The following is a 27930-nucleotide window of genomic DNA, read 5'->3' as shown; positions in this document are numbered from 1 at the left end:
GGGGAAGAATTTTAGCAAAGTCTTGGGCTAAAATAAACCAGACCCCTTTCTACACCAATTTTAAATTTGGCAATAAATAGCTCATTTGGTCATCAGCAAATATTGCTGTGTTTGTCAACCTGAAGCTTCCCAGTTTTTAAAATCTCAGCCAACTTGGCCTTTACATGCCACCTAATTGCAAAAAAGATGAGACAGAAAGATTAAAAGAACGTGCCAGACCAGGAAGAAAAGAATAAAAGCACCTGGGAAATGCTAAACGCTTAAATCTTGTAAGATTCCAGTAGATTCACAAATGGGAAATGATTTTGCACCTCAGTCCTGAAGCCATCATGGTGGTATGTCTTACAACCATTCGTTTTCTGGCCATTTGAAGTAACAACGGCACTGAAAAAAGCAGTTTCTGACTGTTTTTCACATTTTAGGACCCTTGTAGCAGAGGTGGGCTGCTGGGGGTTCGCAGGGGTTCGGGAGAACCTTTAGCTAAGATTCTGTGCAGTTTGGAGAACCCCCAAATCCCACTCTTGGCTGGCCCCTCCCACCCCTCCCCTCCCCTCCCAGGAGTCCCCATGCGCCCCATTTTCGATGCAGGTAAGTGCAGGGCGCGCGCGGAGGCTCAAGGAGGGTGAAAAACGGGCCTACCGGATGTTCAGGAAGCCTCAGAGGGCCTCCAGAGCCTGGGAAGGCCATTTTCGCCCTCCCGGAGGCTCGAAGAAAGCCCCTGGAGCCTGGGGAGGGCAAAAATGCCTTCCCCGCCATGGTGTAGGAGGCCGACTAGGCCACACCCACTACGGCCACGCCCACCCAGCAACCGGGCAGAGAACCCCCTGCTAAAACTTTTGAAGCCCACCCCTGCCTTGTAGCATCCTTGGGGTCATGTGTTCAAAATCTGGAAGCTTGGTAACGAGCTCATATTTATGACGGTGAAGATGTCTTGGCTCATATTTATGACAGTTTGTGTGTCCCGGGGTCATGTGATCCCCTTTTGTGACCGTCTGACAAACAATGTCAATGGGGAAGCCAGATTCACTTAACAATCATATTGCTAACTTAACAATTGCAAGTGATTCACTTAAATACTGTGGCAACAACGGTCATAAAATGGGGCAAAACTCACTTAACAACTGTCCTCCTTAGCATGGAAAATTTGGGCTCAATTGTCGTATGTCGAGGACTATCTGTAATTGAAAAGGTTTTTTTTTTTAAAAAAAAAGTCCTCTTTAACATCTCTGCAACTTCAGAGATTAATTAGTGGAAGAACAATTCCATATTTCTGGTAACTCTTGTGCTATTTATTCCTCTTTTGCCTTTCCCCTCCTTTAATTGACAGGAAATACATTCCATGGAGTTGCTGGCTGGTTTTAAGAAAACAATTGTGGAAGTTGACATCTTCCCACTTATGCAAGGCTGAAATATATTAGTTATGGTATTTCTGGACTTCTATTGAAGCTCAGTCCAAGTCCACTTCCTTCTTCCTGAACTGGGGACCTTCTTGCTACATTCCTCTGCTTTGTCTAATTGAGATTAATTACACTCTCCTGGAAATGGGAAGGATACAGAAGCCCACCCCACCCACTCCCCAACCTCTCTCTGCTCCCTGGTTCCTTAGATTTCAGTAAGGAATTTTCTGCAAGGAGTCACAAAGATGGAAATATGCCATTTTGACATCTACGTACTTTTTTTAAAAATGCTCACGTTCACTAACACTTTTGCTCTTCATAAAGTGTGTTTGTTCTAAAGCAGTGTTTCTCGACCTTGACCTCTTTAAGATGGTGAACTTCCAATTCTGCCAAAATTCTGGGAGTTGAAGTCTACCCATTTTAACAGTGCCAGTTTGAGAAAAAGGTGATTAGAGACTCCTGGCTTTTGCTACTAACGTGGGCTTTCCTCCTACAACAGTTAAATATTTCAGGTGAAAATTGAAAAGTTAAATTACAGGTTTACCAGGTATTCCTGTATCTTAATTACAGAGCTATGATCAGGGGTGGGCTGCTGGGAGTTCACAGGGGTTCAGGAGAACCTCTAAGATTCTGTGCAGTTCGGAGAACCCCCAAATCCCGCTCCTGTCTGGCCCCGCCCACTCCACCCCACCCCTCCCAGGAGTCCCCACGCGGCTTGTTTTGGATGCAGGAATGTGCAGGGCGTGCATGGAGGCTCAGGGAGGGCAAAAAACGGGCCAACCGGAAGTTTGGGAAGGCCGGAAACAGGCCATTTCTAGCCTCCAGAGGGCCTCCAGAGCCTGGGGAGGCTGTTTTCACCCTCCCGGATGCTCAAGGAAAGCCTCCGGAGCCCTGGGAGGGCAAAAAGCTCCCCCCCCCACCATGGTGCAGGAAGCTGATTAAGCCACACCCACCATGGCCACGCCCACCCAGCAACTAGGCAGAGAACCCCTTGCTAAAATTTTTGAAACCCGCCCCTGGCTATGATTACAATAAATCATGCTCACAGTATGTTTTTTTTTTAATTACGGGGCCAAATCTATATATATCTTTTTAATAGTATTTTAATGTTCGTAGTCTATGTTTTTATTTGGCTGTACACCGCCCTGAGTCCTCAAGGAGGGGGGTATATAAATTTGATATAAAATAAATAAATAAATAAAATGTGCTTCCTGAGGCATAAATGTGCTGCAGGATGCGAAAATCCTAAAACTCCAACTTTAAATTGATAAAATCTGGATATGTGTTGTAAATCAGTGCTTCCTAACCTTTTCGGACCTGTTTTGTAGAAGACAGATTTTTCTGCAGACCAGAGTATGTATGTGTGTGTTTGTGGGGGGAATGGTTTCATGTGCAATTTAGATCCCGCAAATGCGCAGATGAAGCTTCACTGGCTTGTGCGGCCCAGTTCCTATCAAGCCATGGACCGGTATCGATCTACAGCTCGGGGATTGGAGACCCCTGTTATAAATAATTCCTAATATCATGTTTCTGTTTCTGTAGAAAAGTAGAGAGACTGCCTAAAAATATGAAAATGATGGCAGCACAATGGTGCAAAGTTAATGATTTTTCCTGGCATACACGTGACTCAAAATTGGGGTCCAACACTGTTTTTAGAAAATGGTCTTTTGCTTCATGCATAAAGCAAATATTTTGTGGCTTGGAAAGAAGGAGCACCAATTTAGTTTCCCTTGAGATCCTGAACTAAACCGATATTACAGAAGTCTGAAGAAACCAAAACCTGGTTTGCTCCCAATGAATCTTCCCGTGGTTTATTCAGGAACCATCAATGATTTGTATGTGATAAATTTGATTCTCCTCCTTTCAAAGGGTCAGTTAGGTTAATTAAGTAGGATCTTAATTTTAAAGCCAGATACACACAAAAGTTTCTCTCCTTCCAGCTTGATTAAAAGGCAGACTTCAAACCTCTCAAAAGGCAGAATAATGTCGGTCATAATTGTTAAAATCAAGTTCAAGAGTTTTTGAGGATCCTGATAGTTTCAGTCATCTCAAAACCTCAGGAACGGCAACATCTGTTTCTGGTTCCAGGGGTGGAAAGAGATCAAACACGGGACAGAAAATGCAAACGATTCACAGAGATTTTAATGAGAGAGGATCTAAATTCATCCAGGTATACAGTACAGTACAGTTTCCAGAAATCTCATTGCAGATCAACCCGGCTGATTTTTTTTTTAGACTTGAAAACCCTCCAATCTTTCTCCAGTGCATTAAATTCCAAACATAAAAGGGAAACAACAAACTCTGTCTCAGATTCAAGAAGGGCCCAGAACAAAGGTGGACTCAGGGAAAAGTCAGGACATCTCTCTCAACCCGGCTTCCCAGGTTCTCCAGATGTTTTGTGCTCTCTTTCCCCCAAAAAAAAGGCACTACAAAGAGTGGGAAGGGCCAGATTGCAGGGCAGACATGGCGTGAGAATGGAGGGCATAAGCATGGGGTCAGCCAGCATCCTTCAGAAAAATCTCCAAACATCATTGGAACATGAATATCCTTGTTCTGTAGCAGAAAAACTGAATCACCCAACAGCTGAGTTTTAAGAATTACTTGGCACTAAAAACACAGAACAGCCTGGATTGCGTATTTTTGGCCAGTGGAGTATTTCTTACCCCATAGATGATTTGTGAAATACCTTGGTAGATGTGAAGCTGTTCAGGTCTCCTGAGCTGTTCCCACAAATTGTTGGGGGGGACGAGGGGCATCAGAGAGGGGCAGGGGTGGGCTGTTGGGGGTTCGGGAGAACCTATAGCTAAAATTCTGTGCAGTTCGGAGAACCCCCAAATCCCACTCCTGCTAGCTCCTCCCCGCCCCACCCCTCTCAGGTGTCCCCATGCAGCCCGTTTTGGATGCAGGTAAGTGCAGGGCGTGTGCGGAGGCTCATGGACGGTGAAAAACAGGCCTAATGGCAGTTTGGGAAGACCGGAAATGGGTCCGTTTCTGGCCTCCAGAGGGCCTCCAGAGCCTGGGGAGGCCATTTTCACACTCCTGGAGGCTCGAAGAAAGCCTTCGGAGCCTGGGGAGGGCAAAAACACCCCCCCCCCCCCGCTGTGGTGCAGGAGGCTGACTAGGCCACGCCTAACATGGCCATGCCCACCCAGCAACCGGGCAGAGAACCCCTTGCTAAAATTTTTGAAGCCCACCCCTGGAGAGGGGCCTTGGGAAACAAAGCAAATCCCGCAGGTGTTTCCATGCTAAGAAAGGGTCTCCACGGTTAGGACTCATCCCCCAAAGTTAGGAGGCTCCCAAGCAAGATTCACTCTTAAGACCTCCCCTCCCCTGCTTTCCACTTGGAAAATGGCTGTTTCCTTCTCAAGACGGAACTGACCCACAAACTGCACTAAGCCATCAAACTGGCCATTTTATTGTGGGGAACCCAGTCTGTGCAAAGATGGTTTGTGAACCATGGATTAGGGCTCTTTTCCTGGTGCGAAGCCAATGCCGTTCCTTCCTTAATCAGAGGGAAAGAAAGCGTAGCATAGTGCAATATGTGAGCTCAGAACAGCTGAGTGGACGGATGGGATACTTGGAGCTCCTTCCCCCCCTACTCCAAGGGTGGGCTACTGGGGTTCGCAGGGGTTCGGGAGAACCTCTAGCTAAGATTCTGTGCAGTTCGGAGAACCCCAAAATCCCACTCCTGGCTGGCCCCACCCACCCCTCCCCTCCCAGGAGTCCCCACACGGTCCGTTTTGGATGCAGGTAAGTGCAGGATGCATGCGGAGGCTTGGGGAGGGCGAAAAACGGGCCTGCCCGTTTTCGGCCTGCAGAGGGCCTCTGGAGCCTCAAAACGCCCCCCTCCATGGGGCAGGCCACGCCCACCCAGCAACCAGGCAGAGAACCCCTTGCTAAAATTTTTGAAGCCCACCCCTGCCCCCCTCCCCCCACAGTTCGGACACTACCCTAACCGTTTCCCCCGATTTCCAGGATTTGGAGTCCAATCGTGGTACTGAACCCGGCTTGCGTCCCTTCGGTGCAAAAGCAGGCCGCGATCTATTTGAAAAACAAGGCTTCGCATATCTCCCTCGTCTGCTCGGGCGAAGAGACACTGTGCCCGAGGGTTCTGGGGTCCGTGTAAATTTCGTAGTCGTTTCCACCCTGCAAAGGAGACCAACAGAAAGAAGAAATTGATCCCAAGGAATGAAAAGAAGTCGTCTCTCGGCCCACTTTGCTCAGCAAAAGCACCTGTTTGCTGTCCTTGAACAAGTAGCTCAAAAAATTATTCCTGCTAAAAATTCTCTTCTCTAAAAAAACTCTAAAAAGAGTGCAGAGAAGAGCAACCAGGATGATGAGGGGACCGGAGGCTAAAACATACAAAGAACGGTTGCAGGAACTGGGCCGGGCTAGTCTAGTGAAGAGAAGGACCAGGGGAGACATGATAGCAGTCAGACAGGATAGCAATATTTGAGGGGCTGCCACAGAGAGGAGGAGGGGATGAAGCTATTTTCCAAAACCCCTGAAGGCCAGAGAAGGAATCATGGATGGAAACTGATCAAGGAGAGATTCAACCTGGAAATGAGGAGACATTTTCTGACAGTGAGAGAGCAATCAACCCATGGAACAGAAGTTGCCTTCAGAAGTTGTGGGAGCTTCTATTCACAGGATAGTGGGGAATGGAAGGATTTTTATTCCTTGCAGATTCCTTCCCCACTATCCTGTCAAAACTGAAGAAGCCTTTTGGATGAGAAGCAAAATGTCTTCAAAAGAAAAAAAAAAAGGAAGTCCGGTTGCTTCCTGAAAAAAACCTTTGGGACAATCATGACCTGGATGACGGAGAATTGTCTCAAAGTAGTAGCTGGATCTGACCAGCTTCTCCTGGCCACCTACTCACCGGCATGGTCTTATCTCCAAAGAAATAGATCTTTTCGAAGTTGTCCTGGGCAACAATTCCCAAGCAGTACCGCTTGTCCCAACCGTTGGGGAAGACGTCAAAGCTGATCTGCCCTCCTGCAGAGATCAAAGAGAGAAGAGGCTGAGTAGGCTGAGCGGCAGAAGTGACGGAGCTGATTTGAGCAAAGGGGAGCTTCGAATGGAACAAACATCAGAAGACACAGAACGCAGGAACTATGTTCAGTCCTGGCCAGAGGTGGTGACTGACATTCCTGGGTCAAATGTCTCCCCAACAGGGCAAGCTAGCTCTAAAGGGGGAAATTTAAGGATTTTCAAAACTCCAAGAAGAAACCCATAGGTGGGACATCTCCGGTCAGTTATGCTGTAGATTACAGGTAGTCCTCCACTTATAATAATTTGTTTAGCGACCATTTGAAGTTACCACAGCACTGAAAAAAGTGACTTATGACTGGTCCTTGCACTTATGACTGTTGCACACCCCCATGGTCAGAAGAGGGTCCTCCCTTAATGTGTTTTTCTGGATATGTAGACAATTAGGATACTTTCTGAATGCAGCTATTTCCGTTCTTTAAAAAGTGGTACCTATGGAAAACGTAAGGCCTTTTCCTGCAAAGTCACGTCGTAAATCAGCAACAAATCTGTCCCGGATCTGTTCCCTCTGTTCAAGAAATTTAAAAAAGAAAATAAAAATTGATCAGCTTAGGAAAAAAAGATGATTTTTTTTCACTTTACTACCAAGGAGCCTTGGTAGTACAGTGGTCTAAAGCACCCTGTTATTAAGACCAGCTGCCTGCAATTATTGCAGGTTCGAATCTCGCCAAGGCTCAAGGTTGACTCAGCCTTCCATCCTTTCTATTTTTTTTTTTAAATAGTTTTTATTGAATATAAATATTAAAAAAGACATACGTAACATATACACAACGAACATTTATACAACATATACACAAAAAGAATATAATTTCTTCTTAAGCATTTTTTCAGAGTGACGTTCTACAATTCTACTTATAATATATTCCTCCACCTTTCTGTAATCTAATAATATTTTTATTACATATATATGTATCAATCGGTAATATATCCCCTATATTTTTTGTATATTTCTAATTTTTAACCAATTATACCAACTATTCCATATTTTATAATAGTCTGATTCTTCTTTTTCTTGTAGTTCTTTGGTTAACCTATCCATTTCAGCGCATTCTAAAATTTTCCCTATTACTTCTGTTTCACTTGGTATTTTTTCTTGTTTCCAATTTCTTGCGTAGATTATTCTTGCAGCAGTTAATATGTGAATTGTAAGATATTTAATATCCTTAGGGTATGATTTGTTAAATATTCCTAATAAAAATGTTTCTGGTTCTTTTTCAATCTGTGTTTTTGTTATTTGTTCCAACCATTTTTTGATGTTAGACCAAAATTTTTTTGCTGCCGGGCATGTCCACCATAAATGATAGAAAGTCCCTTGTGCCTTTTTGCACTTCCAACAAATTGGGCTATTTTTAGGTTGTATTTTTGCCAATCTGGTTGGAGACATATGCCACCGATAAAACATTTTCAGTTGGTTTTCCTTGTACGCCGTTGCTTTCGTTAACTTTAGGTTTTCCTGCCAAAACTTTTCCCATTTTTCCAAAGGTATTATGTGTTTGATATTTTGAGCCCACTTAATCATCGTTTCTTTGACTGTCTCTTCTTCCAATTTATAGCGTAGGAGAAATTTATAAATTCTACTAATTAATTTATTTTCTGAATCTAATATAATTTTATCTATTTCTTGTTTTTGATTGTAAATTTCATATGTTTTTATATGCTCTCTATATTTAGATTGTATTTGAGTGTAAGTCCACCAGTCTATTCCTCTGTGTAAATCTGTCTCCAATTGTTGTTTTGTCTTTAGTTTGCCTTGATAGTCAATTATATCTTTATATCTAATTATTTTTGTCTTATCTGTTAAATTTGGGTGTCTAATTGATTCCGCCGGTGCTAGCCAATTTGGTATCTTCATATAATGTTGTTTTTTAATTTTAAGCCAAATTTGTAATAGTGAGTTCCTTATTGTATGTGTTTTAAAATATGAATGTGTTTTGTATTTCTCATCCCACATAAAGGAGTGCCAGCCAGTTTGAAGTTCGTGTCCCTCAATTGTTAAAGTTCTAGAGTCCTTTAATTCTATCCAATCTTTGACCCACGATAGTACTGCTGCTTGGTAGTATATCTCCCAGTCAGGGAGTGCAGCTCCTCCTCTATCTTTTGTATCCTGAAGCAGTTTAAATTTTATTCGTGGCCTTTTCCCTTGCCAAATAAATTTAGATGTTATTTTATTCAACTTTTCAAAAAACGGTTTATCTATTTTAATTGGGGTGACCTGAAACAAATATAGAAATTTAGGTAATATAATCATTTTGATAGCCGAAATTCTTCCTAGGAATGAAATGTGTAAATTTTCCCATTTTTCTAAATCTTTCTTTGTTTGTTCTAGTAATTTATCATAATTATTTTCTTTAATTGCTGATGTTCTTGTCTTCCATCCTTTCTAGGTAGGTAAATTGAGGACCCAGTTGTGGGGGCAATAAGCAGACTTTGTATAAATATACAAAAGAATGAAGGCTATTGCTTAGCGGACTGTAAACCGCCCTGAGTCTCCGGAGAAGGGCGGCATATAAATCAAATTTAAAAAAAAATAGCCTGGTGCCACAATCACAAAATAATTGAGACCAAGATGACTTTCTATGTCATTGTAGAGAGTAAACCATGATGGAAATACGCAAGAACTCTTACTTAGGCAAAAGGGTAAAAACATTTTTTAAACAATGAGATAACATTTGAGGGCTCAGACAGATGCCTTTCTAGTTCATGGTGTTTCTTAACCTCAGCCATTTAAAAGATGGATGGACTTCAACTCCCAGAATGACTGGCTGAGGAATTCTGGGAAGTGAAGTCCACCCATCTTCAAGGGGCTGAGTTCGAAACACGCAGGACTGAATTATAAAAGGAGGCGGCAAGGCAACACAGACTGGCAAGATAATGTTATTTCAGCCAACCTCAATAAATATAATTTTAGCCTCCTTGTGGACTTGATTTCCTAGTCTGGTCTGGTGGATCAGTTGGTGAGACTGACAATTGTGCCCTGAATCATGAACCACAACTAATAAAGAGCTAGCACATATGTACTGTATTTTTCGGAGTATAAGATGCACCTTAGTTTTTGGGGAGGAAAATAAGAAAAAAGCTGATTGGCAGGTGGATCAGCCTCCTGGAATACCCCCAATCAGCTGTTCCCAGAGGTGAATTTTAGCAACAGGTTCCTTGGTTGTGAGTTCTGTGCCTCAATTTTTTTTCACCCTCTGAAACTTCTGAAACTCTTGTTTCAGAAAAAACTTTTTTTCTGTCTCTGAAAGCCTCCGAAACAGAGCTTCAGAAAAAAAAGCCTCTGTTTGTTTCAGAGGCTTTTTTTTTTTTTTTTTTTTTTGAAGCTCTGTTTGGAGGCTTTTTTTCTGAAGCTTCCTTTCAGAGGCTTTTTTCAGCCTCTGAAACCTCCATTTGAGAGGCTGGGCGGGGCTACCTTTGGAGTGTAAGATGCACCCAGATTTTCACCCTCTTTTTGGGGGGAAAAAGGTGTGTCTTATACTCCGAAAAATACGGTAGTTACTTAGGTATAATAATTCAACCAGATTTATAGGAATCTATTTCTGACCACACCAGAATCCCACCATTTAATGTATCTGCCCCACAGACGGGCTTCACAAATGGTACTATGAGCCCCACAATCTATAGGGAGTCCTTGACTTACGACCACAATTGAGCGTAAAATTTCCATCACTAAATGAGACATTTGTTAAGTGAGTCTTTACAATCTTTCTTGCCATGGTTAAGTGAATCACTGCAGTTATGAAGTAACATGGTCGCAAAATGAATTGGGCTTCCCCGTGGACTTCTAATTATCAGAAGATCGCAAAAGGGGATGCCGTGATCCCGGGACACGTAACATGACTCAGAATTTTGATCATGTGACCGTGGGGAATGCTGCAACAGTCGTTAAGGGTGAAAAATGGTCATGGGTCACTTTTTTAAGTGTTGTTGTAACTTCGAACGTTCACTAAACAAACTGTTGTAAATCAAGGACTACCTGTGTTTGCAGTTCCCAAAAAGGACTGGTCAATTTCTGGGAGTTTGGGCAGGTGCTCGAGTGGTGAAATAACTGATTTTGTTCCACCCATCACACCTCTTAAAATACCCAGGCAGTCCTCAATTTATGACCGTTCACTTAGTGACTGTTTGAAAGTCTGATGGACCTATCTGGTGGGTACTTATGACCCAGATTTGAAGTTCCAATGGTTGCGCCCCCTATCGGTCACATGACAGAACTTCAAGTGTTTGGCAATCAGGCAACTATATGACCTCATTTTACAAGGATTTTTTCCCCCCAACTTCTATTTTTTGGTAAAACTGCATCCATAATAAACCACTGGTTCAATTAAGAACTGCAGCATTTGCTTAACAACTGTGGATTCACTTAACGACTGCCACAAAAATGTCGTAAAATGGACCGGTCACCGACCTGCTTTACAATCATCACGAGTTCCAACCGTGATGGGCAGCTCCCATTACGGTTGTAATTCAAGGACTATCTGGATCCAAGAATTGCTCACCTATGGTGTATTGAAGTCTAAACCTGGCTGACTCCCTGCCTCCCCTCCAGGGGTGGGCTTCAGATCCTTTAGCAACGGGTTCGCTGTCCTGTTGCTGGGTGGGGTGGCCATAGTGGGTGTGGCCTAGTCAGCCGCCTGCACCACGGCAGTAGGGGGGAGCGTTTTTTGCCCTCCCCAGGCTCGCCCCAGGAGGGCGAAAACAGCTTCCCCCAGAGTCCAGAAGCCCTTCAGAGGCCGGAAACAAGCCCGTTTCCGGACTTCCGGTAGGCCCATCCCCCCCCCCCCCCGCGTGGCACCTGCACTTATCTGGAATGATGAACAGGCCGCGTGGGGAGGGCCGTGACTGGCGTGACCAGACAGGGGTGGCATTTGGGGGTTTGCCGAACCCTGGCAATCCTTGGCTAGAGGATCGGCCAAACCCTGCCGAACCCCCAGAAGCTACCCCTGCTCCCCTCCCTGAGACACCCCAGATCACTAAGGAGGCACCAACCAGAAGGATTAAAGCCACCCCATCACCTGCCTTGTCAAGCTCAAAAAACTCCATCCGTTCCCCTTGGCTACAGCTTCTGCCAACGGGAGAAACGTTCAGCATCCCATTTCGGAATTCAATGAAAGTGCCCCTAGAAAAAGGAATAAAAAGGTATTTTATATGTAGTTGGAAAGCAGAATAAACCAAGCTGACTGGGCGAGGGGACAGCCAGAGATAAAGGAATTTTTCCTGCCTTTATTATTTTTACAAATAACTGAAGGCATCGACCACAAACACTTTTTTTTCCTTCTCCTTCCTATTTTCCCCAGAACAACAACCCTGTGAGGTGGGTTATGCTGAGAGAGGGATTGTCCCCAATCTTCTATGGCTGTTGGAAATACATACTTAGGACTTTGAGCTAGGATGATTTGATTTGAGCAACTAAGATGAACAAAGGCCTGGAGACTAAAGCATATGAAGAACGGTTGCATATGAAGTCTAGAGAAAAGAAGGACATAATATTAGTCTTCCAGTATTTGAGGGGCTGCCACAAAGAAGAGGGGGGTCAACTTATTCTCCAAAGCACCAGAGGGCAGGACAAGAAACAATGGATGGAAACGAATCAAGGAGAGAAGTAATCTGGGATCAAGGAGAAACTTCCTAACAGTGAGGACAATTAACCAGTGGAACAGCTTGCCACCAGAAGTTGTCGGTGCTCCACAGGAGTGGTATTCACTTACCTTCCCTACCGGTTCGCAAATCTTCCGCGCATGCGCAGAGCCTCGAAAACATGGGAAAATGGGACGTTATGACATCCGTGCGGGTGGCTGGGGCATCCCACAGTCGCCCCTACCAGTTCGCCCAAACTGGATAGAACCGGCTGAAGACCACCACTGGTGCTCCATCACTGGAGGTTTTTAAGAAGAGACTAGACAGTCACTTGTCTGAAATGGTATAGATCCGTGATGGCGAACCTATGGCACGCGTGCCACAGGTGGCACCCGGAGCCATATCTGCAGGCACGTGAGCCATTGCCCTAGCTCAGCTCCAGTCAGCTGATTTTTGGCTGTCCCTCCCCTCCCAGGAGTTTCCACGCAGCCCGTTTTGGGCTCACACGGAGGCTCTGGGAGGGCGTTTTCAGCCTCCCGGGGGGGGGATTTTTGCCCTCCCCAGGCTCCAAGAAAGCCTCTGGAGTCTGGAAAGGGTAAAAATGAGCCTGCCGGGCCCACCGGAAGTTGGGAAATGAGCCGTTTCCAGCCTCCGGAGGGCCTCTGGGGGGCAGGGGAGGCCGTTTTTTGCCCTCCCCATGCTCCAGAGGCTTTCTTGGAGCCTGGGGAGGGCGAAAAACAGGCCTTCCAGGCCCACCGGAAGTCGGAAAATGAGCCGTTTCCGACCTCTGGAAGCTTCAGGGAGGCCTGTTAGGCCCAAAATGGAGCGCGAGGGGGCATTGAATTACACATGTGGGCATGTGGGCATGCGACCCCCTGCACTCCCCCCACTTTTGGCATGTGATGGCAAAAAGGCTAGCCATCACTGGTATAGGTTCTCCTGCTTGAGCAGGGGGCTGGACTAGAGGACCTCCAGGATCCCTTCTGATTTATTTAATTTGATTGAGCTGCACTCAACCATAGTAACTGCGTAATAACCAAAGGGAACTTATCCATTTGAAGGGTGTTTCTAGCCCAAAGTATAATGTTCCAGAGCCAAATTGCACAAAATGATAACAGGGAAGGCAGTGTTCTCCTTTTCTTACTGTAGCTGCAGGATTGTATTTTTTCCATGTAAGTGCCCTGCAAGTAGAAAGCTAGCATTCAAGAGATAGTTGTCAGAGTTTCCTCCCTGATTTGTTAGGTTATTCTACACTGGGATGTTTTGTTTTTTTTTTACATAAATCCAGATTGACATGTTTATTCTGCATGGAGAAACAGATACTACATTGGTTAATTATTTCATCAAGCAGCAGAAGGTGACAAATTCTTTGCCTGACTCTACATAACAAAAGCAAGAGGAGGGGCTAACTTTCAGGCTGCGGCTTTCCCAGGGCACTGGGTTCAAAACACTTTGGTTTAATCTTGCAACGTTCTTAGGCAGGGGTGGTCTTCCAAAATTTTAGCAAGGGATTCTCTGCCCGGTTGCTGGGTGGGCGTGGCCATGGTGGGCGTGGCTTAGTCGGCCTCCTGCATCATGGCGGGGGTGGGGCATTTTTGCCTTCCCCGGGCTCCGGAGGTTTTTCTCGAGCCTCCGGGAGGGCAAAAATGGCCTCCTCAAGCTCCAGAGGCCGAAAACGGACTTTCCGAACTTCCGGTAGGCCCATTTTTTGCCCTTCCTGAGCCTCTGCGCGCGCCCTGCACTTATCTGCATCCAAAACAGGCCTTGTGGAGACTCCTGGGAGGGGAGGGGTAGGCAGGGCCAGCAAGGAGTGGGATTTGGGGGTTCTCCGAACCCCTGTGAACCCCCAGCAGGGGTTCCTGTTCTCAGGGAATTCTAAACAAAATGGCTACCAGGCTCCTTCTCCCAGGATGGGTTGCATACAGGCAGTCAACAAATGATTGTAATGGAGCCTGCCCAGTACATTCCTAAGTCGTGACTGGGATAAAGCAGAGACCCTGTTTAATGATCTTTTCTGCGCTGGTCGTTAAGCGACCACCACACTTGTAAAGCAAGTGCTGTGGTTGTTAAGTAAATCCATTGTTTAATATGGGCTGGTTTTGCTGAAATCCGGAACTAATTGTCGATTTTCAGCATTAAACATTGTAAGATGCCGTAACATGGCCATGGGATGCTGCAAATGGCTGTAAATAGTAACATTTTACCTGCATTTAATCGTAATGCAACGCGTGCAAATAACCACTTTAAACTTAATGAAAACCGCTTTAAACCTGACTGCAAAAAATTAAGTGTTTTGTGACAGAGTTGTCAAAATCTGGAATATCTCACCCAACGTAGTGGTTTCAGCTACTAACTTTCACCGTTTTAATTCTACTTAAGGTCCCCACTGAAGGGACCTCACCTAAAGGGGCACCCATAAAGAAGTAGAGTGAAATGCCTATCGTCCTGTCACATTTTTAATGTTTTTCCATTTTGCTCGTTCGAATTTGTAATTTTCATTTGACGAATTAAAACTTTAAATTTAGATTTTAATTTTTAAAATGCAGGCTGCTTGCCGAGTGCTCAAAATGCGGTCATATGACCAGGGGAGGGAGGGAGGATGTGGCTGTTGTAACTTTGGAATTGGTCCGTAAGTACCCCTGAGGAGGTCAGTCGTAACTCTGAACTGTCACTAAGTGACCAGTCATAAGCTGACGACTACCTGGAAAGCACTTATACACTTACCTTTTCCTGGGGAGCTTAATTTTTGCAATGTAACTCAGGCAGTAGTTGATCAAATCCTGAAGCAGGTCTTCCCCCATATAGTCTTGGATGCTCTGCCCAGGAGATGCAAAGAAGAATCGTAACAGAATCCCAAACCTCCAGAAGCAACTCTCAAGAAATCAGACCACAGCAAAATACTTTCTGGATTCTACTTCTCAAAGCTTGGAAGATGGATCCTTCCTGAATCTGGGGGATTCTTACTGACCAGGTTGGGATCAGCTGGACAGGTTCCCCACAGGGTAAGTTTTACACGGGTTCAGCAGCCATGATTTGGCCAAAGGTCCACCTTGTTCTCTCATCAAGAGCCACGGTGGCACAGTGGTTAGAGTGCAGTACTGCAGGCTACTTCTGCTGTCTGCCAGCTGCCTGCAATTTGGCAGTTCGAATCTCACCAGGCTCAAGGTTGACTCAGCCTTCCATCCTTCCAAGTTTGGTAAAATGAGGACCCAGATTGTTGGGGGCAAGAGGCTGACTCTGTCAATCGCTTAGAGAGGGCTGTAAAAACACTGTGAAGCGGTATAGAAGTCTAAGGGCTATTGCTATCACAGCTAAACATCTTCTTTTCTTTTTTGCAAAAGAATAGTATATCTTTATCATTCACCATTGTTGCCAAATTAAGTGACAAATCAGGGTGTCCAATACACCAAAACAGAGTGTCAAATAAAGGCAAAAAGACTTGACCTAATTATCATAAATTAGATTATGTTAAAATCAACCTAAGGGGCAACCTGAAGAACCCCTGTCAAGCCCAGAAAAGACCAAGGGTGGGCCTTCTGGAGAGGAAGAACTAAGGGAGGAACAAATAAAATGTACATTTGAGCTCTTTTTTCTTTTTAACTGCACCCCACATCACCGTTCTTATAATGCAGATAGTCCTTGAGTTATGGCCATTCATTCAGCCACTGAAGCTAAGGAAGGGTTTTATGACTAGTCTTCAAAGTTCTACAAGAGTTCCTATAAGTGGTTTTGGGTAAGGAAGAAAAAAGTTTGTGTTGTGGCTCCGTTGCCTGAGCCTGGGCTATCGACAGATGCAGACTCTGAGAGTGAGGGAGAGGAGTTGGCAAGGCCCCCCTCTCCAGGACCCTCCTCTCTGGCAATGCCTCCGGAGGACACCGAAGGCCAAAAGATAGGCCCAGAGCCAAGCACGTCCCCGCAGCCACAGGTGGACAGCGACGAAGGAGATAAGTGCTGGCTGGACCCTTGGCAGAGGTGCAGGGAGAAGCGTGCGTAGCAGAGGGGAAGGCATGCCAGAGATTAGCTGAGTCACTGGACCACACCCCACAGGGTATAAATGTGGGTGTGGTGGCCGGTTCAGTTTGTGACGAGCAAAACTAGAAATAATCCATGATCTCTGCGTTACTGGACTTCTGCCAGCCTTGTCGGACTGCATTTGGATTAATCCTTGTATTGCGGAAACTTTGCCTGCTTTATCGGAATGCTTGCAGTCTAATCTTTGTTTTGTGTGAGTAAAGTCTGAATTGGCAGCTAGCCACTGGGTTGCTGCCAGCTTTATCTTCAAAGATTTTGTTGTGTGGCTTATTAACTCCGGGCCGTCTGTGGGGGTGCGTGTGTGGGACGGGGACAGAACAGTTTGGGAAGCCCTGCTTAAGATCTAATCCTGCATTAATATCAATATATCAGACGTTACAAGATAAATCAGTTGATCCTAACTTACAAGCTTACCTGTTTCTCAAGAAATTTTCCATCTTTGTATGACACCAGACCATTTTCTGGGAAAACATAGTCGTATTTTCCAATCACTACCCTCCGAAAAAGGAAGAAAAAGCAAATGGAGCTTTAATTTGTATTATTTAGATCAGAGAACATTTCCATGAAATTAACAGAAAAAAAAATATTTCCTATTCCCTCTCTGAATTCATAAAGCACCTGATTTAAAAAAAGAAAGAAAAAAGTCTGTTTTTGGGTAAATTGATGACCTTCAATTCCATATGATGTTGTGCGGTAAATATGCCCAACTGACAATCTCTGTGTCTCTAGATGCCAAAAAAATTACACAGAGAGCTGGTGTGTTACAAAGCGAAGTGGCAGTTTCTAACATGGTGTGTATTTACTGTACAAAAATGCCTCTGGGCCTCAAAAAACCAAACAGCGTCTTTGAAAACGAAGCTGGCAGGGTGGGTGCCACCCACCCTTTGGAAGATATTTATTAATTGCATGTTATTTTTAACTCTTCTTTTTGTAAAGCTGAAAACCACTTTTGAAAAACAATTTTTGGCATGAAACATTCAAACCACTCCTTATTCTTCCAATACCAGTTTTAAGACTCCGTATTGTGCTGATAGTGCCAGTTTCTTCTCTTGGCTGGTTGCAAACCATTACAATAAAGTTACCATTAAATAATAATGACCCCCCCCTTGATAGTACAGGGGTTTAGTGCACCCTGTTATTAACACAGCTGCCTGCAATTTCTGCTGGTTCGAATCTCTCCAAGGCTCAAGGTTGACTCAGCCTTCCATCCTTTCTAAGGTAGGTGAAATGAGGACCCAGTTTGTGGGGGCAATAAGCTGACTTTGTATAAAATATACAAAAGTATGAAGGCTATTGCTTAACACATTGTAAGCCGCCCTGAGTCTCCGGAGAAGGGCGGCATATAAATCAAATTAAAATAAAATAAATAAATAAATTTTGGGTGAAACACAAAAGCTGTTTATCTAATCAGCAGCTCTTCTGTTTTTGTCCAAGGTTTATTTCTCAAACAGATATTCTCTCTAAATTCACAGGCGCCAGTTAGTCACAGAATTGAAGAGTTGTAGTGAGGTTTCCTTCCTGGATTTCAAGTCACATGATTATTTCCAACCTGAAAACAGGAATGGACTTTTAATTCAATTTACGGCAGCTCCGTCATGCCCATGGCCATATGGCATCTTCTCTTGTCTGCTCAGCTGACAGGCATAAATGATATTTGAGCAAGCCAACCTTGGAGGTGAATGCAATAAAGAGGGTGGGACAGCTGCCCAACCCATAACGGCGATACAGTCAACTTTGCCACTCCTGGCTCAGCTTCCCACGCCTTCACCTTCTTCTTACCGTCTTCCCCCAGTTGTTCCTGGATCTTTTCGAAGTCTGAGCCTCCCACCACGCCGACTTTTACCTTCTGCCGCAAAGCCTGTAGGAAATCTGCCATCTCGGGAGTGATTTTCTGGATCGGATGAGAAAAGAGAAATGTGGTGTGTCAATCAGATCAAACAGGGATTCCAGCAACACATCAATGATCCCCGTTATTATTTCCACATTACTCATTCATAATGTTGGTTTCTTTCCGTCTTTGTTCTGAAAATGGTCCTGTGAGTTAGGAGGGGAGGCCATGAAGTGATTCAATGGGGTTGAATGAGCGCCTTAAGCCCAATGTTGAAACTCTTAACAGAATAATAGAGTTGGAAGGGACCTTGGAGGTCTTCTAGTCCTACATCCTGCTCAAGCAGGAGACCCTAAACCAGAGGTCTTCAAACTTGGCAGCTTTAAGACTTGTGGACTTTAACTCCCAGAATTCTCCAGCCAGCAGAGCTGGCTGGAGAATTCTGGGAGTTGAAGTCCACAAGTCTTAAAGCTGCCAAGTTTGAAGACCTCTGCCCTAAACTATTTCAGGCAAGTGACTGTCCAGTCTCTTTATAAAACCCTTGAGTGATGAAGCACCCACAAAGTCAGAAGTGTTTCTAGATAGCTTTTGTTCTTAACTGGGTTGAAAGAAACAGATTTCTTTGAAACATTAAATAGATCTTAGTGAGGCATGTTAGGATGCCAGAGTAAAACAATGATTGACTTTAGAAATGAATGAAACGTTAACTGCTTCAATACAAATAGTAGCATAATAATGCATTTCTTATTCTTTCCCCCCTTTTGTAGTAAAAATTACAATTTCTGAAGTTGTGTTCTTTTCATTCAGTGAATGTCAAATTATTATTATTAATAGAAGACAGTGTGCAAGGCATTATTATTATAAAGCCCTCACTGTGCAAAGCATTTTACCAAGTACAGTAAAAGTACTTGTACTTACGAGACCGCCTTCTGCCACCAATAGCCTCCCACCGGCCAGTACGCTCGCACAGAATGGGCCTCCTCAGGGTGCCGTCCGCCAGACAATGTCGGCTGACGACCCCCAGGGGGAGAGCCTTCTCTGTGGCGGCGCCCACCCTCTGGAACAACCTCCCCCCAGAGATACGTACAATAACAGACCTTCGGATTTTTCGTCGGGCCCTGAAAACCCATTTATTTCAACTAGCTGGGCTGGCTTGAGTTAAATTTTAAATTGATTTTAAATTGGGTTGTTTTAATTTACGGCCAAAATATTTAATTATTTTAAACTGCTTTTAAATTTTGTATATACTGTTTTTTTTACTTTGGCTGTTCACCGCCCTGAATCCTATTTGGAGAAGGGCGGTATAGAAATAGGAACAAATAAATAAATAAAAATAAATAAAAACAGTGCTTAATCCAAAGAAATTTATTTCACACACCTTGTTTCACTAATCTTTGCAACTCTTTGCAAGGTAGGGTGGTGTATAAAGTGAATCAATTAATCAAATCTTATGATTATGATTCTTGACGAATGTATCTTTTCTTTTATGTACACCGAGAGCGTATGCACCAAGACAAATTCCTTATGTGTCCAATCACACTTGGCCAATAAAATTCTATTCTATTCTATTCTATTCTATTCTATTCTATTCTATTCTATTCTATTCTATTCTATTCTATTCTATTCTATTCTATTCTATTCTATTCTATTCATCTTTACAGACTATATAGCAGCATAACTGCAGGTGAAGAAATAAAATGGAGAAATGTCCTTTTCTATCATTGCTACAAGGAAATAAAATGTCTAGTTCATCAAATCAGGAAGTGGTCTTGCATTAGGGACAGTTTTGTTATCACTACTGCATTTTTATTATGCTCTAATTATGGTCTTTATTGTTAATTTCTTTTGAAAACCAACTTGATCTGTGATGAAAGTAAGATAAGAAGTAAGAAATTAGAACTGCCCACAAAAACCAAGGTGCTAGTGATCAAATGGCCCCAAACTATGAAGTTCAACAAACTCACACTTAAGTTTGGATAAACTCCAAGCAAGAAACCATCAAGAGTTAAACAAGAAACGAGGCTGCTCCTTCTAATGCTGCCACGACTGATGATGCTGTTTATTTATTCCCATCCCATACTCGCTTCTCATTATAATGAGAGTATCAAATTAATTGCAAAAATGTATTAAAACTGTATTAAAGATTAAAACCTGAAAGAAGAGCAACCCAAGAGATGACAGAATACTGTGTGATGCATTAAAAGCCTGGCCAGCGGAGAGCTTTCAGTGATTAATCAGAGAATAATAATTAATAATAATACTGGCAGTCCTCAATTTACAATAGTTTGTTTAGTGACCATTCAAAGTTACAACATCACTGGAAAAAAAGTGACTTTTGACCATTTTTTTCACTTACGACCGTTGCAGCCTCCCCATGGCCAGGTGATCAAAATTCAGACCGTTGGCACACTGACTCACACTTATGACGGTTGCAGTGTCCCTGGGCTCACGCGATTCCCCTTTTGCCACCTTCTGACAAGCAAAGTCCGTGGATAAAACCAGACTCGCTTAACAACCGTGTTAACCACGGCAGTGATTCACTTAACAACAGTGGGAAGAAAAAATTGGGGCAAAACTCACTTAACAACCGTCTCGCTTAGCAACATAAATTTTGGGCTCAATTGTGGTCATAGATCGAGGACCACTACTGCAACTGCCACCACCTAATTACCAGGCGGTTGTGCAAAGGGCAAAGTCAGTTGCGTTGCTGGCTTGCAAGGAACTGCCTGCACCGCCCTCTTCCCTAAGAGGCTGCTCCCGGGCTCAAAGCACTCTGCCCATGCTCAGAGGCACCCTCCTGCTCGACCTCCCCCTAGTCCCACCTGCCGAGGGGCGGTCAGGGTGCCGTCCACGTCGAAGAGGCAGAGAACCGAGCCGCCCTCGCCCTCCATGGCTCTGCTCGCCGGCTCCTTCGGACTGGATGGAGCGGACTAAAAACTACAGGCCCCAGCATGTCTCCGGGCCGAGGCGACATCTACGCATGCGCGCCCCTCCCCTGCAGCCTATCGGAGGCCTACGGAAAGCACGTAGAGATGGGAGGAGCGGGCGGCGTTCGTCGCTTCCGGTTTTCATTCGGCTTGCCGCTCCAATGCGGGGCGGAAGAGTCGCGAGGGAAAGAGACGTGGCCCACGGGGATTTGTTTGCAGCTTCAGGATGTGGACTTCAGCTGCTAGAATTCACCAGCCCCCATGGTTTACCACGGATTTCATTAAAGAAAAAAAAATAATAATAGCGGCTGCAAATTCAGCCCCTTGGAGTCGAAAGGGCTTTTGCCCATCCCGAACACAATGGGCAAAAGCCCAGAAAGACCCTGAATTCTTCCTCCAGATATTCTCCCGTGCATTAAAAATGGAACAGCTCCCACTTTTGCATTTTTTTAAAAAAAAAATGATTTATATGCCGCCCTTCTCCGGAGACTCAGGGCGGCTTACAATGCGTTAAGCAATAGCCTTCATACTTTTGTATATTTTTATACAAAGTCAGCTTATTGCCCCCACAATCCGGGTCCTCATTTCACCTACCTTAGAAAGGATGGAAGGCTGAGTCAACCTTGAGCCTGGCGAGATTTGAACTTGCAGTAATTGCAGGCAGCTGATGTTAATAACTGTTAATAACAGTGCTTTAGTGTGCCGCGCCACCAGGCTCTTATATTTTCCCCATTATCAAAAAAAAAAAAAAAAAAAAAAAGGAAAAACCTTGTGCTACCCAGCCACAAGCCTGAACCATTGGAGTTTTGCTCCCACCTGGCCTTTTCCCCCTCTTGGACCAGACTCTGCACAACCTGCTTGGGCCAGGGAAGGGGTTGGACTAGATGACCTACAAGGTCCCTTCCAATTCTGTTAATCTGAAAAAAAAAAAACTCCCGTCGACCCTGTACCTTGATCTTCAGTACTCTTTTTTTCCCCCTTTCCCTTCTCTCCTTTAGAGACGAAAAGGAGAGAAGGGAAAGGGTAGACGAAATAAAGAAAGATGGAAAATAATTGTTGAATAAGATAAAGTTAAAATACACCGCTCAAAAAAATAAAGGGAACACAAGCAGAAGACATCTGAGATCTGAATGAATGAAATAGCCTTATTAAATACTTTGTTCTTTACATACAGTAGTTTATACACTACTCAGACACCTAAAGGGAACACAAAACTACTGTATGTAACGAACAAAGTATTTAATAAAGCTATTTCATTCATTCAGATCTGGGATGTCTTCTGCTTGTGTTCCCTTTATTTTTTTGAGCAGTGTATATGTAAATAGATGTACATAGCAAGAAAGGATCACTTCGAAGTAGCTGTAGGAAAAAGTGATACGTATATAAATGTTGTGTGTCTGTGTCTTGTTTTAATGTAATCAAAATAAAAAAAAACTCTTTAAAAAAAAAAAAACTCCCGACCACCCAAAAAAGGTTTTTTCCCCCCTGGCGTATCTTTGCTGCCATCTGGTGGCCGCGCGAGGACTGGCAGCCCCGGGGATCCCAGCCCGCCTCCCGCAGGTGACGTCAGCCCCCTTGCACGCCGCGGTGCACCACAACTCCCAGCAGCCACCGCGCCGCCTCGCCTCCCGCGGTGTCTGCACGAGCTCCCGGCGCCTTCGGAGCCCCCCCCCCGCGGTAAATCCCATCGCCTCCTTCTCGGCGCCTTGGACTGCAGGGCCCATCATCCCCAGCGGGGGGGGATCGGTCTGCTTGCATTCCACGGGAGGGTCGGGGAAGGGCCGCGCGTGCAAAGCGAGGCTGCTTCTTGCACGGTGCATTGAAACGCCTGCAATCGGGCGTGTGGGGGTGTGTGGACTCCTTGCGGAGTGGAGACCACCCAGCGATGCCACCTGATCTCCAAATAGGCTGAGCCGAGGTTGGGTCTGGAGGCCGGTATGGAAAGGAGACCACCAAGAATAGACCTCTGGCATGGCTTTTGACTATGAAAAAAAAATGTGTTAATTGATGTTAATGCTTTATTTCACTGCAACAGAGGGAATCAGAAGTCAACATTTCTTTTTTCTTTATTTTTTTAATTAAAATGTGTAATTTTATTAGAACACCTATTAGACATTTACACAACATATAAATAACTTAATAATAATTTAATAATATAATATAATTTAATTTAATAATAATAATGAAAGCCTTGGTTGCGCAGCGGACTAAAGTGCTGTTAAGTAGCACCAGCTGCCTGCAATTACTGCAAAATTCAAATCTCACCAGGCTCAAGGTTGACCTTCAGCCTTCCATCCTTTCGAGGTAGGTAAAATTTTTAATTGGCTTTTAAACTGTCTTTTAAATTGGGTTTTAAACCTCTTTAGATAAATTTGGATGTTTTTTAATCTTTGAGCCTAAATTACTTAATCTGTTTCTTAATAGTTTTTAACTTCTATATGTATTTGTATTTATTATGGCTGTTCACCGCCCTGAGTCCTTCGGGAGTAGGGCGGTATACAAATATGAAAAATAAATAAATAAATAAAATAAATAAAATAAGGATCCGGATTGTGGGGGCAATAAGCTGCCTTTGTATAAAATAGAACACCGCTTAGGGGGGGGCGAAAGCCCTACTAAGCAGGTATATACAAAAGTATGAAGGCTATTGCTTAACGCATTGTAAACCACCCTAAGTCTCCGGAGAAAGGGCGGCATATAAATCGAACCAATAAATAAATAAGTAATGCAAAGAGATGCAAGAAAAAGAGGAAACGGATTACTACTTAGTATGGGAGAAATGGTATAACTGGTTGGAGGAGAAAAAGGAAAAAGATATGGAAATAAATGAGAAGATATAAATTGTGGATAGGAAATTAAGTACCAATTTAGGTAAATAGTAAATTAAATATGTAGATTAGGAGAACACATATAGATGATATATTAGGAATATATGTATAAGGGATATGTTAAAATAAGAAAGAGAAAATGTATAAATGTGAATATAGACTACCGATGCGACATGTTGAAAAGAAGATGTAAAGATGGATTTTTGTTTATGTGTTTGTATGTTTCATTGTTGTTTGTTTGCTTGTTTATATTAAAAAATGTTTACTTAAAAAAATAACATCATATTTAAGCATTGTTTCATGGATTTTGGGGAGACTTAGTGCGGCCACATGTTTACTGGACCCGTGTCCCTCCTGGTTGGTACTGGCCTCCCGGGAGGTTACACGAGGCTGGCTCCAGGGTGTTATCAACGCTTCGTTGAGTGAGGGTCACTTCCCCGCCGCCTTGAAAGAAGCGGTGGTGAGGCCTCTCCTCAAGAAGCCGTCCCTGGATCCGGCAATATTGGCCAACTATTGTCCTGTCTCCAACCTTCGCTTCCTGGCGAAGGTTGTTGAGAGTGTGGTCGCGCGACAGTTTCCACAATTCTTGGAGGAAACATCCTATCTAGATCCGTTCCAGTCGGGTTTCAGGCCTGGACACAGCACGGAAACGGCATTGGTCGCGTTGGTTGATGATCTCTGGAGGGCTCGGGACAGGGGTTGTTCCTCTGTTCTGGTCCTGTTAGACCTCTCAGCGGCTTTTGATACCATCGACCATGGTATCATGCTGCACCGGTTGGAAGAGTTGGGGATGGGGGGCACCGTATTACGGTGGTTCTCCTCCTTTCTCTCCGACCGGTCGCAGTTCGTGTTGGCAGGGGGGCAGAGGTCGACCTCAAGGCCTCTTATATGTGGAGTGCCTCAGGGGTCGGTCCTCTCGCCCCTCCTGTTCAACATTTATGTGAAGCCGCTGGGCGAGATCATCCGTGGCTTTGGGGTGAGATACCATCAGTACGCTGATGACACCCAGCTGTACATCTCCACCCCAGGCCACCCCAACGATGCCCTTGAAGTGATGTCCCAGTGCCTGGAGGCTGTGCGGATCTGGATGGGGAGGAACAGGCTCAGGCTCAACCCTTCCAAGACTGAGTGGCTGTGGCTCCCGGCATCCCGATATAGTCAGTTGACTCCATCACTGACTATTGGGGGCGAGTCGTTGGCCCCCACAGAGAGGGCTCGCAATCTGGGAGTCCTCCTGGATAGGCAGCTGTCCTTGGAGGAACATCTGGCGGCTGTAACCAGGGGGACCTTTTGTCAGGTTCGCCTGATCCGCCAGTTGCGGCCCTTTCTTGATCGGGATTCCCTGTGCACAGTCACTCATGCCCTCGTCACCTCTCGCCTTGACTACTGCAACGCTCTCTACATGGGGCTCCCCTTGAGGAGCACCCGGAGGCTCCAACTGGTCCAGAATGCAGTAGCGCGGGTAGTGACGGGAGCAGCCTGGCGCTCCCATGTAACACCGCTCCTGCGCGAGCTGCACTGGCTCCCAGTGGTCTTCCGGGTGCGCTTCAAGGTGTTGGTTATCACCTTTAAAGCGCTTCATGGCATAGGGCCTAGCTATCTTCGAGACCGCCTGCTGCCACCGACGATCTCCCATCAACCTGTGCGCTCCCACAGAGAGGGCCTCCTCGGGGTGCCATCAGCCAAACAGTGCAGGCTGGTGACCCCCAGGGGGAGGGCCTTCTCTGTGGGGGCACCTACCCTCTGGAATCAACTGCCTCCAGAGATAAGGAGAATCCAAGACCTCGGTGCCTTCCGCCGTGCCCTTAAAACCTTCCTTTTCCAGCAAGCCGGGCTGGCCTAATTTTTTAAGTGTTTTTAAGTGTTTTGTTTATTGTTTTTAATTAATGGGGCCAAATTTATATATGTATATTTTAACTGTATTTTAATATTTGTACTTGATGTTTTTACTTGGCTGTTCACCGCCCTGAGTCCTCAGGGAGAAGGGCGGTATACAAATTCAAAATAAAATTAAAAAAAATAAAATAAAAATAAATTGTTTCATACTGGTCTTCCAGTTATTACTTTATTTTTCTTCCCCTTTATCTTAATCTTTTACTCCCTTTAGAGAACTATACATTTTATCTATCTCTTTATTATTATACATTTCTACCTTCATATTATATACATTTTTATTCCACTCGGCACATTTGATTCATCTCTATTTTGTACTTCTATTTTTCTCTTCTGATAGTTATTGTTCTTTATGGTTAGTCTTAAGGCAATTATACCATTTATTCCATACTCTATAATATTCTGTCTCTTCTTTTTCCTTAATTTCTTTTGTTAATCTGTCCATCTCAGCGCATTCTAAGATCTTATCTATTAGTTCTTCAACATTTCATTTTCTTTTTCCCAACTTTCCCTCACTTTCCTTCCCCCCCTCCCTCCCACTTCTTCCCTATTTACTTTTGTATTTTGTATCATCTTATAACTCAATAAAATGTTAAGATAGGAAAGGCAAAAGCTAAGAATGTGGAATATAAAGAATCCTTGTAGCTACGTGGAGGTAAAGCAGAACAAAGTATAATCTCAAACATGATATCCTACCTTTTAATTAAGTGAAAGCATCTTTTTTTAAAAAAAATATACGAGTCTCCTCACAAATGTACTGCTTTCTGAAAAGACACACAATTGCTGTGAAAGTTTTATCCCCACTTTGCAACCTGATGAAAACCTTTTCTATTTTGTTGCAGATGAAGATCTTTGTCGGCTGTGCCCGTCAGCATTTGGCCCTCCTCAGGCCCCGTTGTCTTCAGAACAGCCTTGCTCCGCAGTTATGGAAAAGAGGCCACCAGGTGCTCCGTTCTTTTCAAAGTCCTACCATTCTGCAACAGGGAGGTAGCCCATGGACGCCCAGCCTTCGCGGGGTGCAGCCCCGATGGCTGAGTAACATCGACTTGTCTCAATGCGATCCAAAGCCGCCATCTAGCTCTGAAAATTCAGAGAAATTTGCCGTGATTTACCGATTCCCAGCCATCAGGTTGTTGAAACTCTTCTCGAGGCTGAAGATACTGCAGACGGGCTTCGGTCTGCTGATCCTCCCTCCGCTCTGGTATTTCCATGGGCTAAGCCAGTTTCCTTTGGTCACCGGCATCTTCTCCTTCACCCTCGTCTTTCTGTACGCCATCAGCTTCTTCCTGCAACGAGTCATCGGCTTCATGTATGTGAACGAAAGCGGGACCCTCTTGAAAATCTCACACTTGACATTTTGGGGGAAGAGGATGAATTTCTGCTGTCCGGTTGAGTCTGTCGTGACCTTAGGAGACGAGGGCAAAGACAGCAGCAGGTTCCTCCTGAAGTTCAGACAGTGTGACCAGAAAAAAGTGCTGTATTTTTCACTTGTCTTGGGTCAAGTTATGGACCACGAAGCCTTTGGCAAAGTGTTTGGGTGTTATACCTAAGTGTGCGTGAGTTGGGGGGAGAGAAATTTTAACACCTACCCAGAATGTTTTGCACTGAGGATTCATAACCTTGTTAGCTAAAATATACTGTAGGTAGTGCTGAACTTACGATCACAATGGATCAGGGGTGAAATCCAGCAGGTTCTGACAGGTTCTGGAGAACCAGTAGCGGAAATTTTGAGCAGTTCTGAGAACCGGCAAATACCACCTCTGGCTGGCCCCAGAGTGGGGTGGGAATGGGGATTTTGCAGTATCCTTCCCCTGGAGTGGGGTGGGAATAGAGATTTTGCAGTATCCTTCCCCTGCCCCACACACCATGCCCACCAAGCCATGCCCATACAACCGGTAGTAAAAAAAAATTGGATTTCCCCACTGCAATGGAGCCCCAAATTTATGTTGCTAAGAGACAACATTTGTTAAGTGAGTTTTGCCTCGTTTTATGACCTCTCTTACCACAGTTGTTAGGCCTGCAACTAGTATTAATGCCCCTCCAATTGTTTTCAGTTGTGAGAAATAAACAATTGCCACCATGTTCTGCCTTCTATTGTTTTGTTCCTTATTTCTGCTGGAGAATTTCACAGCGCTTCTGCACTAGAATAAGTTCTCTACTGCTACGATCAGTGGTGTCGTGTTTAAAGTGTAAACTTATTAGGATTAGACAAAGATTTGAAAGAGTGCTTCCGTTTGATGAAGCTTTGATGATCTCATGATAAATAGTCATGAATTAAACTCTGTTGAACATTAAGAACCAAAAGTAGCTTGATGGCTCCAGATAATAAACAGCAAAATTATTACAAAATACTTTTCAGAAGTCATTCCGGAGACGGTATCTAAAATGTTTGTGCGGTGTGT

At 44.4% G+C, this 27930-nt stretch overlaps 2 protein-coding genes across 4 annotated transcripts; one reads left to right on the top strand and one right to left on the bottom strand.

The window, feature by feature from the left end:
* Positions 1-5353: 5353 nt before the first annotated feature.
* PMM2 (phosphomannomutase 2) lies at positions 5354-20795 on the bottom strand. Of its 3 annotated transcripts, none has more exons than XM_070955019.1 (8): positions 20703-20795; positions 17832-17943; positions 16467-16548; positions 14745-14836; positions 11463-11562; positions 6879-6954; positions 6277-6392; positions 5354-5543 (listed from the first exon to the last, which is right to left on the bottom strand). In XM_070955019.1, the coding sequence occupies exons 4-8, from the start codon at positions 14819-14821 to the stop codon at positions 5439-5441; spliced, it is 474 nt and encodes a 157-aa protein (XP_070811120.1). In that variant the 5' UTR covers positions 14822-14836; positions 16467-16548; positions 17832-17943; positions 20703-20795; the 3' UTR covers positions 5354-5438. The 3 variants fall into 3 exon arrangements, with proteins under 3 accessions (XP_070811120.1, XP_070811118.1, XP_070811119.1); XM_070955017.1 differs by having other exon boundaries at positions 16467-16543; XM_070955018.1 differs by having other exon boundaries at positions 16467-16513.
* Positions 20796-22948: 2153 nt separating this feature from the next.
* On the top strand, positions 22949-27598 carry TMEM186 (transmembrane protein 186). The gene is made up of 2 exons (XM_070955103.1): positions 22949-23111; positions 26371-27598. Exon 2 carries the CDS (start codon positions 26371-26373, stop codon positions 27076-27078), a length of 708 nt encoding a protein of 235 aa, XP_070811204.1. The 5' UTR covers positions 22949-23111; the 3' UTR covers positions 27079-27598.
* The last annotated feature ends 332 nt before the right edge of the window (positions 27599-27930 follow it).

The sequence above is a fragment of the Pituophis catenifer genome, unplaced genomic scaffold (assembly GCF_029215685.1).
Source record: "Pituophis catenifer annectens isolate HBS135680 unplaced genomic scaffold, rPitCat1.0.hap2 SCAF_16, whole genome shotgun sequence".
NCBI classification, from domain to species: domain Eukaryota; kingdom Metazoa; phylum Chordata; class Lepidosauria; order Squamata; family Colubridae; genus Pituophis; species Pituophis catenifer.
Note: the sequence above shows the minus strand (reverse complement) of the source record. Positions and strands in the feature narration are given on the sequence as shown.